The sequence below is a fragment of the Lutra lutra genome, chromosome 8 (genome assembly GCF_902655055.1).
Source record: "Lutra lutra chromosome 8, mLutLut1.2, whole genome shotgun sequence".
Classification (NCBI taxonomy): domain Eukaryota; kingdom Metazoa; phylum Chordata; class Mammalia; order Carnivora; family Mustelidae; genus Lutra; species Lutra lutra.
The window spans coordinates 11,870,443-11,888,318 of NC_062285.1; the positions used below are offsets into that span (position 1 = coordinate 11,870,443).

Consider the following 17,876-nt stretch of genomic DNA (forward strand, 5'->3'; position numbering starts at 1 on the left):
CTGCTTCTCTCTCTCTCTCTCTCTGCCTTCCTCTCCATCTGCTTGTGATCTCTCTCTCTGTCAAATAAATAAAATCTTAAAAAAAAAAACCCACAAAATATAAATATTTCTGGTGAGAAACCCATCTCTTTTCCTACCTTGGCCCACACTCAGACCCTTAAGTTCTCAGCCTTACTGGCGACCGCAGAGAGCCACACAAGATATCCAGGAAGGAAAACTTTAGCAAGTTTCTGGAATACTTACATGAACTCAATCACAGTTTTTGTTTTTTGTTTTTCTAACAATGTGTTGGAGATCTTGTAAAAAAAAAAAAAAAAATCACTGGTTCTACAGGACCATTCATGTTTTGGGGATTTCTAAAGTTATATAAAATTTACACCACAGTAATTAGTGGTTAGGAATTTTCTTGGCTACTCTGTGTTTATGAACAAAAAGCTATTAAAAAAAAATAGAGGAAACAAACTAGATTCCCTCTGTGGACTGCTTTTCCCACTCTAAACCCCCTAATTTGGTTTACTTTAGGATAATAAGCAGTTTTTCTAAATGGACTTGTCCTGATCAGAAGTTACTGAGTCCCTTAGATTTGTGTTTCTGTCCATTTTAATTATTTTTTAGGTCGGCATTAAAACGGTATTAAGATGTTTTTATGGCAGTCATATTTTTGTAGGTTTCTACCACTTGCAACATTAACTAAACTGCCTAAGTTTTTATTATATATGGATATCCCTGGCAAAACTGTTCTCATCTTGAGAACTGATATAACATATTTCACAGTGTAATGCAGATAAGCAGATGTGGAATTTTGCCAGTTCATCAGAAACAGTAAGCCTGACAGGCTTAGACTCAGATCTACTAAGAGCACTATTTCACTAGAAAGGGAACAAGAGCATAGAGAATGTGGGAGGCAGAATGGTGGCTCCCCAAACACGTCCATGTCCTAAACCCCGAAACCCATAAATGTGTTGCCTCACGTGGCAAAAGGGAATATAAAAATGGGTTAAGTTAAGGAGCTTGAGGTGGGAAGATTCTGAAATATACAGGAGGGTCAAGTCAGAAGAGCCGACGTGACATGAAAGCAGAGGTCAGAGTAACACAGACCCAGGAGCCTGGGAACGCAGGTAGCCAGAAGCTAGAAAAGGCAAGTATGGACTTTCCTCCAGCCCCCAGAAGGAACACAGCCCCGTGGACACCTTGATTTTAACCCTATAGATTCATTTTAGTCTTTCGCCTCCAGAACCATGAGCGATTAAATCTGCATTTTAAGCCACTGAGTGTGTGATAATTTGTTACAGCAGCAATAGGAGGCTGAGACAGGGACTTTTACCTGTCTTTGCCCACTGCTGTATGCGCAGTAACTTACATAGTAACTGCACACAGAAGGAGCTCAATAAATAGAAGAGGAATAAATGAATAAAAGATTTCTAGACTGACCAGTGCTGTGTGTTGGATACAGAATGTGTGTTTTCTCTAAAATGAAGCTTTTGGAAAAATGTCTAGGGGATCGAGGCGATTTCTCAAAGGTTTGTACCGGGCTGGCCATGCATGCTAAGTGGATGATGACAAGACTAAGTTATAAGCTGACTAAATGCCAACAATATCAAGCCACTGAACTCGAGAAGGTGAAACTCCTGGTGAGAAATGGGAGAAGTCAAGGGCGCAGGACACATATTTCATTGCTCCCACTGCCTTGAAACCTGTAACTCGCAGAGCACTAGGAACTGAACGCCAACTATAGGGAGGATATGGAAGAGCAGGTTTGTTTCTGGGCTCACAGTTTCTAATGCCTGAAGAAAGCGCTCTGGAAAGAAAAATACAGCACCCATCTCGTGAGGTCAAGATGAATGTGCTGTAAATGAAATCCACTGACCTGATAAAAAGACTTTTAAACTGGAATTGGGGAAGGCAGCTGAAAATAGTATAGCTTATACTATAAAGTGAAAGAGGAGGAGACTGTCTCATTTATTTCATCCCCAGTGCCTACTTTAGTGTCCAGAATACAGTAATTACTCAATAAATGAGTCTAAATAGTAACAAGGGAAATGAGGCTATAGTTGAGAAACTAGTTAGTAATTCTCAGGAATGAAAAACAAAGAGCTCAGCTAACTGAAGTTATGGCCATTGATCTTAACAGCATGACATAGAAGTATCACCAAAATATGGGGCATCCGGGTGGCTCAGTTGGTTGTATCTGACTTTTGGTTTCGGATGAGGGCATGGTCTCAGGGTCATAAGACTGAGGCCCTGTGAGGCTCCACGCTAAGTGCAGTCTGCCTGTCCCTCTCCCTCTGCTTTCTCCCCTGCTTGCTCATTCTCCTTCTCTCTCAAATAAATACATAAAATCTTTAAAAAAGAAGTTTTACCAAGACATAATAATTATAGTCTCATAAGATAATACAATTTTAAGATCGGAGATCATGTAACTGAGCCTTCATGACATTGATAAGAGAACTAGAACAAAAAGGCAAAAAGATCAAACAATGCCCATTACCAAGGAGTATGGGAAATAAGAATTAAAATAGATGCCTGTGGAAATTTACAGAAGAAAAAAGAAAGAAAACTAGAAACCAGAAAGGTACAAATTGAGAGGGAAGTGGGCAGGACGAGGGCCACTGCTCAGGGCCTGACTTCTCATCCACCCAGAAGTCCTACCAGAAGAGAACTTTATCCCAACTCTGACAATCACTGAGACAGCAGAGAGACATTTGCTGTGGTATTTCAGACAACTGAAATACCACAATATTAAAGCTGACATGATTCAAAAATCATAGTTCTCCCAAAGAAGGAGAGAAGAAGACAGGTAATAACATTTTCACTGAGTGATTCTGAACACTTACCCAGTTTCTAGATTTCCCAAGGTCCAGTCTAATGAGTCAAAGCAACTCAGCTCTGTGTGCCACCAACAGATGGTGTCAATCATTGGAGGGTGTCATTTGTCCTTAGCTTAGAGGGGACTTAGGCTTCATTCTGAGGTATCTTAGAAAGATCAGTAATCTCATCCTGTCTGATCAGAACAAAAGCAATTGAAAATGGTAATATAAGGAGACCTAAGATTTCCATTAAAATGAAAGTGGAGCTATTTTCCCAAAACACTGAATATGGAGAGACAATGACAAGTGTTATTACATGACGAAGAGCTGTACATTGGAAATGATTTTAAAGGAAAAGAATGTGTCATCTAATGTGTGGAAAGTGACGTGCCTATCTACTCAACAATGACCCTCACAAAAGAAGATGGGCAATGAAATATAAAACCTTTTCAGGGGCACCTGGGTGGCTCACTGGGTTAAGCCTCTGCCTTCAGCTCAGGTCGTGATCTCAGAATCCTGGGATTGAGCCCCGCATCTGGCTCTCTGCCCAGTGGGGAGCCTGCTTCCCCCTTGCTCTCTGCTGCCTCTCTGCCTACCTGTGATCTCTCTCTCTCTCTGTCGGGTAAATAAATAAAATCTTAAAAAAAAAAAAAAAAAAACCCTTTTCAGTGACGGATGAGCGGATCGGTTTCGATGTCAGACGCCTGTTGGACTAATTCAGGAGAAGGCTGATCACACTTTCACTGACTGTTAGAGAGAGTACATCTGGAGATACACAACATCAAATGAGAAATCAGGCCGTACGTGTAAATACAAAAGAGATCAACAGAAGGGCGTAGCTTGCTTCTTTCAACAGAATTTCCAAGCAGATATAACCAACTTGTTTTAGAACAAGAAGCTGAGAGAATATATATTCCCAAGAAGAAGAATTGGCCTAAATATTCTAAATACCCAAGAACATTCCGGGTTTGGGAGAAACATATCCAAGGACTCCAAGCTCAAAGCTTTTATGATGACTAAGTTATCTGTATCTACGTGGACTTATAGACCTGAATCCTATTTGAAAGGATAGCAGTTTCCCTGCTTTAAATAAGTGAATCTCTCTCTCTCTCTCTCTCTGCCTGCCTCTCTGTCTACTTGTGATCTCTCTCTGTCAAATAAACAAATAAAATCTTAAAAAATAAAGGGGGGGGGCGCCTGGGTGGCTCAGTGGGTTAAGCCGCTGCCTTCGGCTCAGGTCATGATCTCAGGGTCCTGGGATCGAGTCCTACATCGGGCTCTCTGCTCAGCAGGGAGCCTGCTTCTCTCTCTCTCTCTCTCTCTGCCTGTCTACTTGTGATCTCTCTCTGTCAAATAAATAAATAAGTGAATATAAAGTGTTCTAAGGACCAGCAGAAGAGTGCATGCAAAGCATGCAAAGAATGAGGCAGCTGGGGCTCTTTTAATAATACATTCTTGGGGGGTTAGGAGAGGGGGGTGGGGTTATGGACATTGGGGAGGGTATGTGCTATGGTGAGTGCTGTGAAGTGTGTAAACCTGGTGATTCACAGACCTGTACCCCTGGGGCTAATAATACATTATATGTTTATTAAAAAATTAAAAAAAATAATAATCATATATTCTTCCAGCCATTGAAGGCATCTCTGGTCTATATCGCTTGTTATATTGCTAGACATAGCATACCAAGTGGCTCTGAGTTGCTAACAGTTCTTTGATTTGGGGAATAGAGCAAGGAGAATGGTCAAGACTTGGATGTGTAAACATTTGGTATTTTCTACTAGTACCAAAATCTCAGCTGTATCCTTTGCCTTCTTCAGGACAATCAGTACCTACCTGTTTTCATCAAGCCACAAAGGGATGGTTTCCTTTTACAACACTTTTACAAGTGTTACTGTAAGATCCTTCTTTTCCCTTCTAACATCAAAGATATCAACCATAAAGGTCAGAAACAAGAGCAATGGATAGAAAATGGATATATAGGCACAAGGAAAAGTTGCCCTGCCAATTTGACAGAAGAAAGATAATCAAGGGGCAGTTGGTTCAAAACACACATGGCGCCAAAATGTGGAGACATCCTGCTTAATAGGGACCACTGTGTGTGAAGACTGGATACAGAATTATAAGAATGGAAATAGAGCAAAAAAGAAATCAGACAAGGACAAAGAAAGAGAAATAGTGATATAACTGAGGTGTGTGTAACAGCCCACCTAAGTAGGTCACAGATGTGGTCATATATGTACTTGCAATACAAAATAAGGACAGAGGCAAGATACGATGACACTCATGATATTCTTCTGACATCTGCTTTAAATCCATCTTTGTGCTAAGTAGTTCCTATGTTTTTGAACTACATGGTTTTACAGATGAGTTCATCTTTCAAAGGTCAGGAAAAATGATGTGTGACACTAGACTGAACTGAAGTAGGAAAAATGAATAATGGCAAGCACTTTGGGAGGAAGTGACCATAGGCACAGTTAGATATAAAATACAATTAAAAAAAAAAAGACTCCAGGAAATTCAGAGAGAAGGTAATCATGAGGGCAGAACCAAAGCACTCCTGAAATGCAATTCAAGAATGGTTTTTCAGTTCTAAGAATGAAATTCAGAGTTTATTCTCACAAATAACCCCAAAGGGAAAAAATGGAAAAGGCATTTCTAGGGAGCCGAGGCTGGTTAGTGACCTCTCTTGGATAAGGTCAGGCTTTAAAAGCTCACATGCAGGGCACCTGGATGGCTCAGTGGGTTAAAGCTTCTGCCTTTGGCTGGGGACATGATTCAAGGGTCCTGGGATTGAACCCCACATCAGGCTCTCTGCTCAGCAGGGAGCCTGCTTCCTCCTCTCTCTCTGCCTGCCTCTCTGCCTACTTGTGATCTATATTTGTCAAATAAATAAAATCTTTTAAAAAAATAAATAAAAGCTCACATGCAAAACCAGGGAGGAACATGGTGACAGAGAAGAGGCTCCTAGTGCTGAAAGTGGAAAATAAAACTGAAGCTGACCAGAACAACAGAAACGATTTGCATATGCAAATTAATCTTTTATAATTATAATTACATTTACATAAATACATCTATATTTTACCTATGTTCTTTGCAAGAGCTAAGTTGACAGCCCCCTGTTTGAAGTGGAGGTAGGATCTTTTTTAAAATCTCAGAGTTGGAAGGTTCTCATTTGAGGACAATGCTAATTGTCAAAAATTTGTCGTAGTGAGCAAAATTTACCACTCTATCTCCACCGCCCCAGGAATTAGTAGATTTAAATACCAGAGGGGATTTTGTCTCTCTCCGAGATCACAAAACCAATGGCTACTTGCACCTGGAGGGTGGAAAGGGTGAGCAGAAAGCCAGAACATAAAGCAACGGCAAATGCTGGGAGTGTGGTGGCCTGGGGAATGCATCCCATATCAAAAGAAATTCAGATCAAAATTTAAAAATTAGATGAATACGGTGTTGGCCGAACAAAATATCCTCAGATTCACCTGAGTGCCTCTCGTCCGCCGTCCCTGGGTCAGAATATTTCTGAGATTCACAGATGTTAAATAACTTGCCCCAAACCGACAAACCCATTAACGGAAATATGTACAATGACGATGCTAGTTGCCAGAAGCGATTCACTGGCTCACCTGACAATATAACCGGATTCAAACGCCGAGGGGTCCAAGCTTGTTTTCCATTCAAGTGGTTCTGCAAAAACATATTTTGCCTCTTGGGGATGTTTGTAGATAAAACTCTCCACGAACATCATAATTTCTTTCAGTATCGCCTCATTGAGAGGCGTGATTTCCAAGGTTCTGGCCCCGTAACCCGCAGCAGTCCACTGCGCAGATTTCCTCAGAGCCACGCCCATGGGATCCGTCAAGGCTCGGATCTGGGCTTAGCACACGCACTGCAGGGGAGTGGAAAGAGAAACAGAGGGTCGCAAGCCCCTTTCCCCCAGAACGGTTTTCATTTTCAAGCCTTTAAACCATCCAACCCACATTCTGCTTATTAATTGTAGCGACTGATTTTTTAATCTTCGAATTGCTCTTTAATGCAATAAAAGAGTTCATTTTTACTGAACCAGATCTAAGGAAAAGTGATGGGCGGGGCGCTTGGGTTTTCCAACATGTGTCTGCCCTGACGTGAGTAACTTTCTCATTTCCCTGGGCCTAAGAGGGGAAATCCAAGTCACTGAGCAGCAAACAGAACTAGGAAACTCCAAGGGTGGAAGGAAGAACCGGAGGGTGGCTGCCTGGAGGCCTTTGGTCCGCAGGTGTGCGGGAGCCGGAGGTGGTGAACAGCACTCCTCCGAGCCAGGGCTGCTCATCATTGAGAACCATGCTGTTAAACTGAACTCTGTTATTCTGACTTTTTTTAAAAAATTCATTTTTATTTAAATTCAATTAACATATAATGTATTATTGCTTTCAGAGGTAGAGGTCAGTGATTCATCAGTCTTCTATAAAACCCAGGGCTCTTTACATCACCTGCCCTCCTTAATGTCTATCCCCCAGTTACCCCATTCCCCCACCTCTCTCACCTCCAGCACTGACTTCCCTTTAAAAAGAAAATAGTATCTGTAACATTACATAAGAGCCAAGTTAGAAAGCAAGTTCTCACTGTGTACATTCAAGGCTTTGTTCCCTGATAGTCTATACTTTTTGCTCTTTCATTAAAGGAATCATTAAAGCCCTCCTTCCAGAATATCAGACCACATAAAGTCAAATATAGAATAGAATTAGCCTCCCCGCTGTCATTATGACTAAAGCTTAGAAGTACCAAGACTCTACAGAAATGACTTGGAGATTATGGGTTTTGTACTGTATTCAATCTTGATATCCAGTAACAGGACACCTAGATCAGTGGTTCCCAGGGAAGCAGTACTCATAATACAGAAGTATTATAAAAGACATTTCATTTTCAAAATGATAGGAAGGGGACATCATTGGCATTAATGATGAGGACCAAGAATGTAAGACGTCCAGCAATATGCACTACAGTCCCCAGAAGGAAGAATTATGCCACAATCTCCAGGCATCTAGCAGGTGAAAAACTTCAGGTAAGTAATACCTGTGCTTAGAACCTAGCTCCACTTTACAGATAATCACAAAATATTTTTTCCCACAGTTTTGATATACACTGAATTTTCCAGGATTGCCACTATCATGTAAGTCAAAGGAAGGTTGTACATACTTTGTTTTATATGGAAGTCTACCAAGAGCACAGTGTTTTGGAAAATCATGCCATTGATGGCCATGCTGATCACGCCATTTAGGTTTCAATGACATGTTTGTATCAGCCTATATCCGGAGCTACTGCATTCACAGTAGGTAATTCTATGTAAGGAGGGAGCATCTGACTACTTCATTGCATATTCTAGTATAGTGGTACCTGAGCATTTCCATGTTGATATTGTATTATGATGATTTACCTTTTAATTTTCCTTTATTTTACAGTCAGCACACTAACAACATTTAAAACTGTGCATGTATGTAGAATTATTATCTAGGATTTTCACTTTGGAGTAGCAAGGTAGGCATTACAAGACATTTGTTATAAACAATGATACTCCTCAGCACTGAGAATGGCTGATATGTGTATATAAATGTGTATATATTTTTATATCTGTGTATATATATTTATGTCTGTATATATTGCTAGTAAAATAAGATGTATACAACTAGAATACAAACTTTTTTGTGCATTTATTCTAGTATTCCAGTAGTTTGTTTCTACTGCTTGATTCAGAACACAAAAGCATGTACTGATCTTATATGTAACACTGTTGATTTGCCCAATATTATGAGAGTGCAAGGTAAGGACAAATAAGTTTATTGTGTAAGAAAGTCCTGGGTGCACAGTTCTGTTTTTAATCTTAATTATACCATTTGTTTCAATGGTCTTATAAAACTAGGGCGTGTGTATCATTTCCTTCTTGTACTATCTTAAAGGAAAATGTGGACGTACACAGATTACACAAGAATGTAGCAGTCAATACCCCAGACAGCAACTTCCTGGAAGACACTTTAAAAAGAGCTAAGAAATGCAAAAAGGGGGGCGCCTGGGTGGCTCAGTGGGTTAAAGCCTCTGCCTTCGGCTCAGGTCATGATCCCAGGGTCCTGGGATCGAGCCCCGCATCGGGCTCTCTCCTCGGCGGGAAGCCTGCTTCTCCCTCTCTCTCTCTGCCTGCCTCTCTGCCTACTTGTGATTTCTGTCAAATAAATAAATAAAATCTTTAAAAAAAAAAAAGAAATGCAAAAAGGTCTTTTCATCATGATAAATTTTTATACAAAAGTAACTGTAAAAAAAATTAACTGTAACACTTTTGAATCACTTCATATTGTTTCTCTAAATCTGGGAAACCAGGAGCTGCAACAATGAACCAGCTTGATTTGAGAAGGCAGTTTAGCAGAAGGTCTAAGAAAATTTCAGGGAGGCCTAGGACAATCCAGAAGGCATATAACATATTAATGGGGGAAAAAAAAAAAACTGGAACAAAATCCCAAATAAGACAAGACAGGTTTAAAAAAAGGCTTAAAAAAATACTTTGTAGGCTTAACTGAATAAATTTTAAAAAGAAAACAGGGTAATCTAATGTTTTTCATGCTAAGTCTAGGAAATTTCTAATGGCTTCATTTACCAAAAGAACCAGAACTACAACATTTATTCCACTAATTCCAGAGGTGTTAAAAAATGGCCAGTATAACTCAGGTAAAAATACAAAACTAACACTTTTTATCAAAACAGGTTGTTCCCCAGTTTCTCCCCACGGCCAATCCAGGCGTCCTTTTGGCCTAAGAACCATGGTTGCAACGAATACATGTGAATACATAGTACATATCTTTCAGGTGCGATTGTTAAAAGTTTAATGATTAACAGGAAATGTTTTTGAGCATGTGTTTGTGTAAATTGAGAATGACTTATATTCATTTTCTCTACGAATTCTCATTTTCTGTACTAATCAAATCGCTGTAAAGAATTTTTCTTTTTTAAGGGCTAGTGGCAAGCTTCCTGTTATCCTAATAAAATGAAACCCGTCCGTGAATAATTTCTGTAACACTTGAGCAGAAGCAAACCCGAATTCTTTATGAAGGTCCGGGAATGTGAGCATCCACTCTGAGATCTAGAAATGCGGCTGGTAACATGGACCGGCCGTCAGGGCGTACCCTGGCATTGCGAGAAGGATGAAGCTACAGAAAAAGTAACATTTCAGGAACTGGCATGAAGAGCACCTTTAATCAAAGCACACTCAACCCCTGTGGGAAAACACGCGCTGATGGCACCCACCAGGCGGGTGACGAGCGTTAGAACTGAGACTCAGTGTCTAGGGATGAGGGGGGGTGAGGAGGACGTGCAGGAAGGGGCAGGCCGTGAAGACAGGACAGCTAGAAGGAGGCACAGGCGCAAGGGCGGAGGAGAAAGGGGAAGAGAGGCAGGGAGTGGACCTGTGAAGCAGAGAGAACCGATAAGGAGGAGATGGGGTGCAGCGGGGGGATCCAGGGTAGGAGGGGGGCTCGGGGGCGAAGGAGCAGGACGTGCCCGGGCAGGGGCCGGGTGTCGGCGGGGAGGCAGGGGCTCAGTGCGGGTGGGAAAAAGAAGGCGAGGGGACGGATCTCGGGCCCGAGGGGAGAAAAGGGAAGAGGCAAAGGAGACAGAAGCGAGGGCCCGAGAGACGCCCCCATCTCTCGAACCACGCGTTAGGCTGCAAGGACCCCAGCGCGGGACGAGCGCGAGCTGCGGGGCCCGGGGCCGCAGGAGCAGCGGCGAGTCCCCCCCGGCGGCCGCCCTGCGCCCACCGGCCGCACTCACCTGCCCCGCCTGGCTCCGCGCCCTCGCCGCGCGCAGGCCCGTTGCTAGGACGCCAGGTAAACACCCGGCGGCGCCGTGCGTCGCCGCCCCGCGGAGGGAAGCTCCGAGCCCGCCCTCCGCGCCGCGCCTGCCGCGCAGCCGCGCCCAGAGCCCGCCCCGCCCGCAGCCGCGTGCGCCTCGGCCGCCCCGCGCTCCCGCACGCCCCGCCGCCGGCCGGGGGGACGCCCTGCCGCGCGGGGTTCCACCGACGCCGGTAACCGCTGCTCCCCGCTGGCGCCCCCCTGGAAACCGTGCTTTCGACCTCCTCCTTCCAGGACGCGCGTCCTGACTCGCGCCACCAGGTGGGAAACGTTTACCTTCGCGAAGGCCCCCCGCGGCGAGGGGCTTGAGCCGCAAATTAACGCCACGGAAAGCAAATAGCGTTCGGTAGAAACACCGTTTTATGTGCGTCCCCGCGTTTCTGGACAGGTGTTCTGCCGTGTTCCATACGGGGTTCTGTGTACCCTAAACCTTCACTCAGTTCTCAGAGTAACGCAGGGGCTCTCGCCGGACCCCCAGTGGGCTTCTCCGGAAAGCACCTGCGGTGGACAGACGGGAGGACTCACTGCAAAAGCAGAAACTGATCTTCAGTAGTCTGGTTCAGAGAACTGACCTGAAATGAGAACGGTTCCCCCTGTTTTTAAATGCCTTTTACCAAGATGGCCTTAGCCCCACCTGTAGACACTTCTCCCAACAAGAGTCCCAGCTCTGAAAAACCAGAAGGGGCTGAAGGAGTGGAAAAAGAAACTATTTGGAGAAAAAAAAATAAAAGCGAGCAAGAACAGTATACTGTCTTCGGGGGTAGAGTGTTTAGAGACGGGTCCTGGATCGTTTAGGGTGCTGGCGTGTTTAGGAACTAGAACTAGATTCTTTTTCCAAAAACAAAGATGCAGATATGGATGATTTTAAGATCTTACATGTTAGGATATTATATTGTCCCGGCTTAAAAGCAGAGCCTTTGGGCAGACACACAGAGCAATGAAATAGATTAGGCTTTTGTTTGGAGTTCTTTTCTTTTTTTTTTTTTTAAGATTTTATTTATTTATTTGACAGAGAGAGAGATCACAAGTAGACAGAGAGGCAGGCAGAGAGAGAGAGAGAGGGAAGCAGGCTCCCTGCTGAGCAGAGAGCCCGATGCGGGACTCAATCCTAGGACACTGAGATCATGACCTGAGCCGAAGGCAGCGGCTTAACCCACTGAGCCACCCAGGCACCCTGGAGTTCTTTTCTTTTTTTCTTTTGTTTTCTTTCTTTCTTTCTTTCTTTCTTTTTTTTTTTTTTTTTTTGAGTGTAAAACTTGTTGGAAGTGGAATCATTTTGCCTAAAGTAGCCTCTGCCTCCAGTGAAGCCTAGATTTGCAGTGAATCAGAAGCGAAGATTATATGCTAATAGGTATATAATCTGAAGGGAGCCCTTCCAGAAAAGAACAGATGACACTCTGAGACAGCTGCAACGCTGTATCTATAGAATGAGGCAGGTCACACATTGGTGAGGGTCAGAATCCACCCTTCAGAGGGTTGCTGAAACAGTCCTGGAGCAGGGAAATTTCTCTGGGTCTTTTCTGTCACTTGCGCATTTTAACCAGCTGTATTATGTGAAAGAGCATTACTGAGCCCGACGTAGAAACTAGTCAGAGATCTACAAATTCAGGACACCTGACCTTGATTTGCAAAACCGGAGAAAGCCATTGCCCGCCAAGATCTGAGTATCTGTGTCCTCATTTGTCAAATTCATGCCAGGTGTTACGATCTACCATTGCTTAATCTGATGGCAAATTTTTAATTTACTAATCCTGATATTGTGCAAGAAGGAAAGATCATGTAATAATATCTGTAGAATTCCCAGCTGGCTTCTTCCAATTTTACCTTGCCTCGTTGGAGTTCTAAGTTGGCATGCCTCAGTCCTGGAGGCTGTGGACTGCCTAGACCCCAACCACCAACCATCCCACTCCTCCATGCTCTGGGCTTAAATGACTACTTCTCAGTGTTGACCACCCAAACTAAAGTCTCCCAGTAGGATTTGTCTTGACTAGTCTGTCTTACTGCCCATTTGCTACCTCCATGAAAGGGACCTTCCTGTCCCCCTCAAGTCTCCATCTCTAAGCTCTAGAAGAGTGACACATAGAAAGTAAAATTGGTGAATCCCCTAGACAAAGATCCCTTGCTACCTGGAATTCTTTGTTGAGCCAGGCACGGAAGGGTGAAACTCACATTTCCTCAGACATAGTTGATAGAACCCACGGGATGATTCTGAGTGGCTGTGTTCAGGAAAGAGCCTTCAACACCAAGAGCCCAGCTAGGAGTTTGCTGCAGCCGAGGACTTCCGGGCACTGCCTTCCTAAAGTTTGGACGTGGGACCCAGTTCTGCCTGATGGAGCTTTACTCCATTGGACAGAAAGTCTGTCAAGGACTTCTGGGAAAGACTGGAGAGTTGTTGGCCCTTCCCAGCAGCTTCACGCCAACTACATATGCTCCCTGAGAAACCACCCACCTTGGCTCAGACCAGCTCAGCTCCTCTGTAGATTTCAGGCACAGATTCCGTGTTATAATCTGCAAGGGCTGTCATAAGGCACCACACACTGAGTGGCTGGAGCCACAGAAATTTGTTGTCTCACAGTTTTGGAGGCTGGAAGTCCAAAATCAAGGGGTGAGCAGGGTTAGCTCCTTCCAAGGGCTTTAAGTGAGGGACCTATTCCAGGCTTCTCTCCTTGGCTTGTAGATGGCCATCTTCATGTCCACATGACATTATCCCTGTACACCTGTCTCGGCGTGCAAACTTTGTAAACTTGCAAATTTTGCAAATCTATATTGGATTAGAGTACACTCTCATTATCTCATTCTAACATAATTCACTCTGTAAAGAGCCTATCTTCTGTAAGGCAATACTGGGAATTCAACCTAAGCATTGTAGGACTTCAGCCTAATTCAACACATAATATTACGTAAACAAAAAAGTCAGCAGGTCTCCGGGGCCCATTCTTCTGTGTTGAAGTAGGGCCAACCGGTGTGAAGCAGCCAAGAGAAGCATGTACAGGCCTGCTTGAGTGTCCAGTATCTTAGTCACAAAGGGCCAACACAGGAGCAACTTCATAAGGCTTGCTGGAAAGTACCATCACTTACACTGTACAGTATTAAGGATAAGTCTCATTGAGGGGAAAGATTATCCCTCCGTGGAATTTTTCAGATTTCGACAGAAATTCTGATGACAGAAAATAATGTGAAGTCTGAGGAAGTCCTAAGGACCAAAGTTGCCAGATCCCGTCTTCCATTATAAAGACCAGCCATCAGACAGCTTCGGTTGTCTTCCTGTGCACAGAGATAGCTCTCAATGGTTCACTTCTGACCAAAGTCCATGGTCTGGAAATGAAATGGCTCTTTCTCCTCAGATTCCCACTTTCTAGACCATCAATTTATTCCATTAATACTTGCTTTTGGCTACCAAGATGTGCCAGGCAGTCTCTTAGCAGATCTAGGTTGTTTAAATTTGGGTGTTGACCAATAAATAAATAAATAAACAAACAAACTCCATTAAAGTCTATCGAGAATCTGGAATAGAAGGAAGGTCAGTGGCATGGAGCAGAGTAAACAGTGGAAGCAGAGTGTAGGGCAGAAGAGGATGAACAGGTGGGCAAGATTCCGTAAAGCAGGTTTGAAGCCATGATAAAAGAGTTGGCTTCTATTCCAGGAGCAAATGAAAGTGGTTAGGAGGATTTTCTTTGATTTTTTTATTAACACAGAATGTATTATTTGCCCCAGGGGTACAGGTCTGTGAATCGTCAGTCTTAAGCATTTCACAGCACTCACCATAGCACATACCCTCCCCAGTGTCCATCACCCAGCCACCCTATCCGTCCCCCAACCCCAAGAAACCCTCAGTGTGGTTCATAAGATTAAGAGTCTCTTATGGGGGCGCCTGGGTGGCTCAGTGGGTTAAAGCCTCTGCCTTCGGCTCAGGTCATGATCCCAGCGTCCTGGGATCGAGCCCCGCATCGGGCTCTCTGCTCTGCAGAGAGCCTGCTTCCTCCTCTCTCTGTCTGCCTCCCTGCCTGCTTGTGATCTCTCTCTCTGTCAAATAAATAAATAAAATCTTAAAAAAAAAAAAAAGTCTCTTATGATTTGGCTCTGTCCTGATCCCTTCTTGTTTCATTTTCTCCTTCCCTGCCCCTCCACAACCCCCAGCCCTGCCTCTCAAATTCCTCATATCAGAGAGATCATATGATAGTGGTCTTTTTCTGATTGACTCTTTTGTTCAGCGTAATACCCTCTAGTTCTATCCATGTGGTTGCAAATGGCAAGGTTTCATTTCCCTTGATGGCTGCATAGTATTCCATCATATATAATACCACATCTTCTTTATCCAGTCATCTGTTGATGGACATCTAGGTTCTTTCCATTGTTTGACTATTGTGGACATCGCTTCTATAAACAATGGGGTGCATATGCCCCTTCAGAACCCTACATTTGTATCTTTAGGGTAATACCCAGTAGTGGGATTGCTGGGTTATAGGGTAGCTTTATTTTCAACTTTGTGAGGAACCTCCATACTGTTTTCCAGAGTGGCTGTACCAGCTTGCATTCCCACCAGCTGTGTAGGAGGGTTCCCCTTTCTCTAAATCCTCGCCAACACCTGTTGTTTCCTGACTTGTTAATTTTAGCCATTCTGACTGCTGTGAGGTGGTATCTCACTGTAGTTTTGATTTGTATTTCCCTGATGCCAGGTGATATGGAACACTTTGTCATGGGTCTCTTGAAAGAAATTTGGATGTCTTCTTTGCAGGAATGTCTGTTCATGTCCTCTGCCCATTTCTTGATTGGATTATTTGTTCTTGGGGTGTTGAGTTTGATAAATTCTTTATAGATTTTGGATACTAGCCCTTTATCTGATAAGTCATTTGGTGTTGGTTATGATCTCTCCTCTTTCATTCATGGTTTTTTTTTTAATTTGGTTTCATTCTCTTTTTTTTTTTTAATAACTCTGCCAGGACTTTATCAATCTTATTAAGCATTTCAAAGAAGAAGCTCCTGGTGTCTTTGATCTGTTCTACTGTTCTTTTGGTTTCTATTTCATTGATTTCTGCTCTGATCTTTATTATTTCTCTTCTCCTGCTGGGTTTAGGCTTTCTTTGCTGTCCTTTCTCCAGCTCCTTTAGGTGTAGGGTTACATTGTGTACTTGAGACCTTCTTTCTTGAGAAAGGCTTGTATTGGTATATATTTTCCTCTCAGGACTGCCTTTGCTGTGTCCCAAAGATTTTGAACAGCTGTGCTTTTGTTTTCATTTGTTTCCATGAATTGTTTAAATTCTACTTTAATTTCCTGATTGATCCATTCATTCTTTAGTGGGATGCTCTTTAGCCTCCATGTGTTTGGTTCTTTCCAACTTTCCTCTTGTGATTGAGTTCTAGTTTCTGAGCTTTGTGGTCTGAAAATATGCAGAGAATGATCCCAGTCTTTTGGTACTGGTTGAGATCTGATATTTGACCTAGGATGTGATTTGTTCTGGAGAATGTTCCATGTGCACTAGAGAAGAATGTGTATTCTGTTGCTTTGGGATGGAATGTTCTGAATATATCTGTGATGTCCATCTGGTCCAGTGTGCCATTTAAAGCCTTATTTCCTTGTTGGTCTTTTGCTTAGATGATCTATCCACTTCAGTGAGGTCTTAAAGTCCCCTACTATTATTATGTTATTATTGATGTTATCTTTGATTTTGTCATTACTTGGTTTATATAGTTGGCAGCTCCCATGTTAGGGGCATAGATGTTTACAATTGTTAGGTCTTCTTGTTGGACAGACCCTTTAAGTATGATATAGTGTCCTTCCTCATCTCTTATTATAGTCTTTGGCTTAAAATCTAATTTACCTGATATAAAGATTGCTGCCTCAGCTTTCTGTTAATGTCCATTGGAATGGTAAATGGTTTTCGACCCCCTCACTTTAAATCTGGAGGTGTCTTTGGGTCTAAAGTGAGTTTCTTGTAGACAGCATACCAATGGGTCTTGTTTATTTAGCCATTCTGATACCCTGTGTCTTTTGATTGGGGCATTTAGCCCATTTACATTCAGGGTAACTATTGAACGATATGAATTTAGTGCCCTTGTATTGCCTGTAAGGTGACTGTTACTATATATTGTCTCTGTTCTTTTCTGGTCTATTACTTTTAGGCTCTCTCTTTGCTTAGAGGACCCCTTTCAGTATTTCCTGTAAGGCTGGTTTGGTGTTTGCAAATTCTTTTAGTTTATGTTTGTCCTGAAAACTTTTTATCTCTCCTATTTTCAGTGACAGCCTAACTGGATATAGTATTCTTGGCTGCATATTTTTCCTCATTTAGTGCTCTGAATATATCATGCCCGTCCTTTCTGGCCTCACAGGTCTCTGTGGATATGTCTGCTGCCAATCTAATATTTCTACCACTGTGTTTTACAGACCTCTTGTCCTGAGTTGCTTTCAGGATTTTCTCTTTGTCACTAAGACTTGTAAGTTTTACTATTAGATGACAGGGTGTGGACCTATCTTTATTGATTTTGATAGGGGTTCTCTGTGTCTCCTGGACTTTGATGCTTGTTCCCTTTGCTGCATCAGGGAAATTCTCTGCTATAATTTGTTCCAATATGCCTTCTGCCCCCCCTTTCATCTTTTTTGGGATCCCAATTATTGTAATATTGTTTCATCTTACGGTATCACTTATCTCTCAAATTATCCCTATGTGGTCCAGCACTTGTCTCTTTTTTGCTCTGCTTCTTTATTCTCTATTATTGGGTCTTCTATATCACTAATACTCTCTTCTGCCTCATTTATTCTAGCAGTGAGAGCCTCCATTTTTTATTGCACCTTATTAATAGCTTTTTAAAAATCTTAACTTGATTAGATTTTAGTTCTTTTGTTTCTCCAGAAAGGGATTTTATTTCTCCAGAAAAGGATTCTCTGATACCTTCCATGCTTTTTTTGAGCCCAGCTAGCACCTTGATAATCATCATTCTGAACTCTAGTTCTGACATAGTAGTAATGTTCGTATTGATTAGGTCCCTAGCCATTGGTCCTGCCGCTTGTTCTTTTTTTTGTGGTGAATTTTTCCACATTGTCATTTTATCCAGATAAGAATAGATGAATGAGAGAACAAAATACTAAAAGAATGGCAAAGACCCAGAAAATTATATGCTAACCAAATCAGAAGAGACCTGAAACCAGGGGGAGATGTGGGGGGGGGGGGATAAAAAATAAAAATAAATATATATTAAACTGTTG

The 17,876-nt window shown here is 42.7% G+C and overlaps 1 protein-coding gene across 1 annotated transcript in view; it reads right to left on the reverse strand.

Annotated features, from left to right (window-relative positions):
- Nucleotides 1–11,021, reverse strand: part of ODAD2 (outer dynein arm docking complex subunit 2) — a 204,830-nt gene extending 193,809 nt beyond the window's left edge. Inside the window, exons 1-2 of the mRNA XM_047743313.1 lie at nucleotides 10,952–11,021; nucleotides 6,431–6,693 (exon numbers count right to left, since the gene is read on the reverse strand). Of these exons, the coding sequence (XP_047599269.1) occupies nucleotides 6,431–6,654 (224 nt within the window). The 5' untranslated portion in view covers nucleotides 6,655–6,693; nucleotides 10,952–11,021. The remainder of the gene's footprint in view (nucleotides 1–6,430; nucleotides 6,694–10,951) is intronic.
- Nucleotides 11,022–17,876: the final 6,855 nt, after the last annotated feature.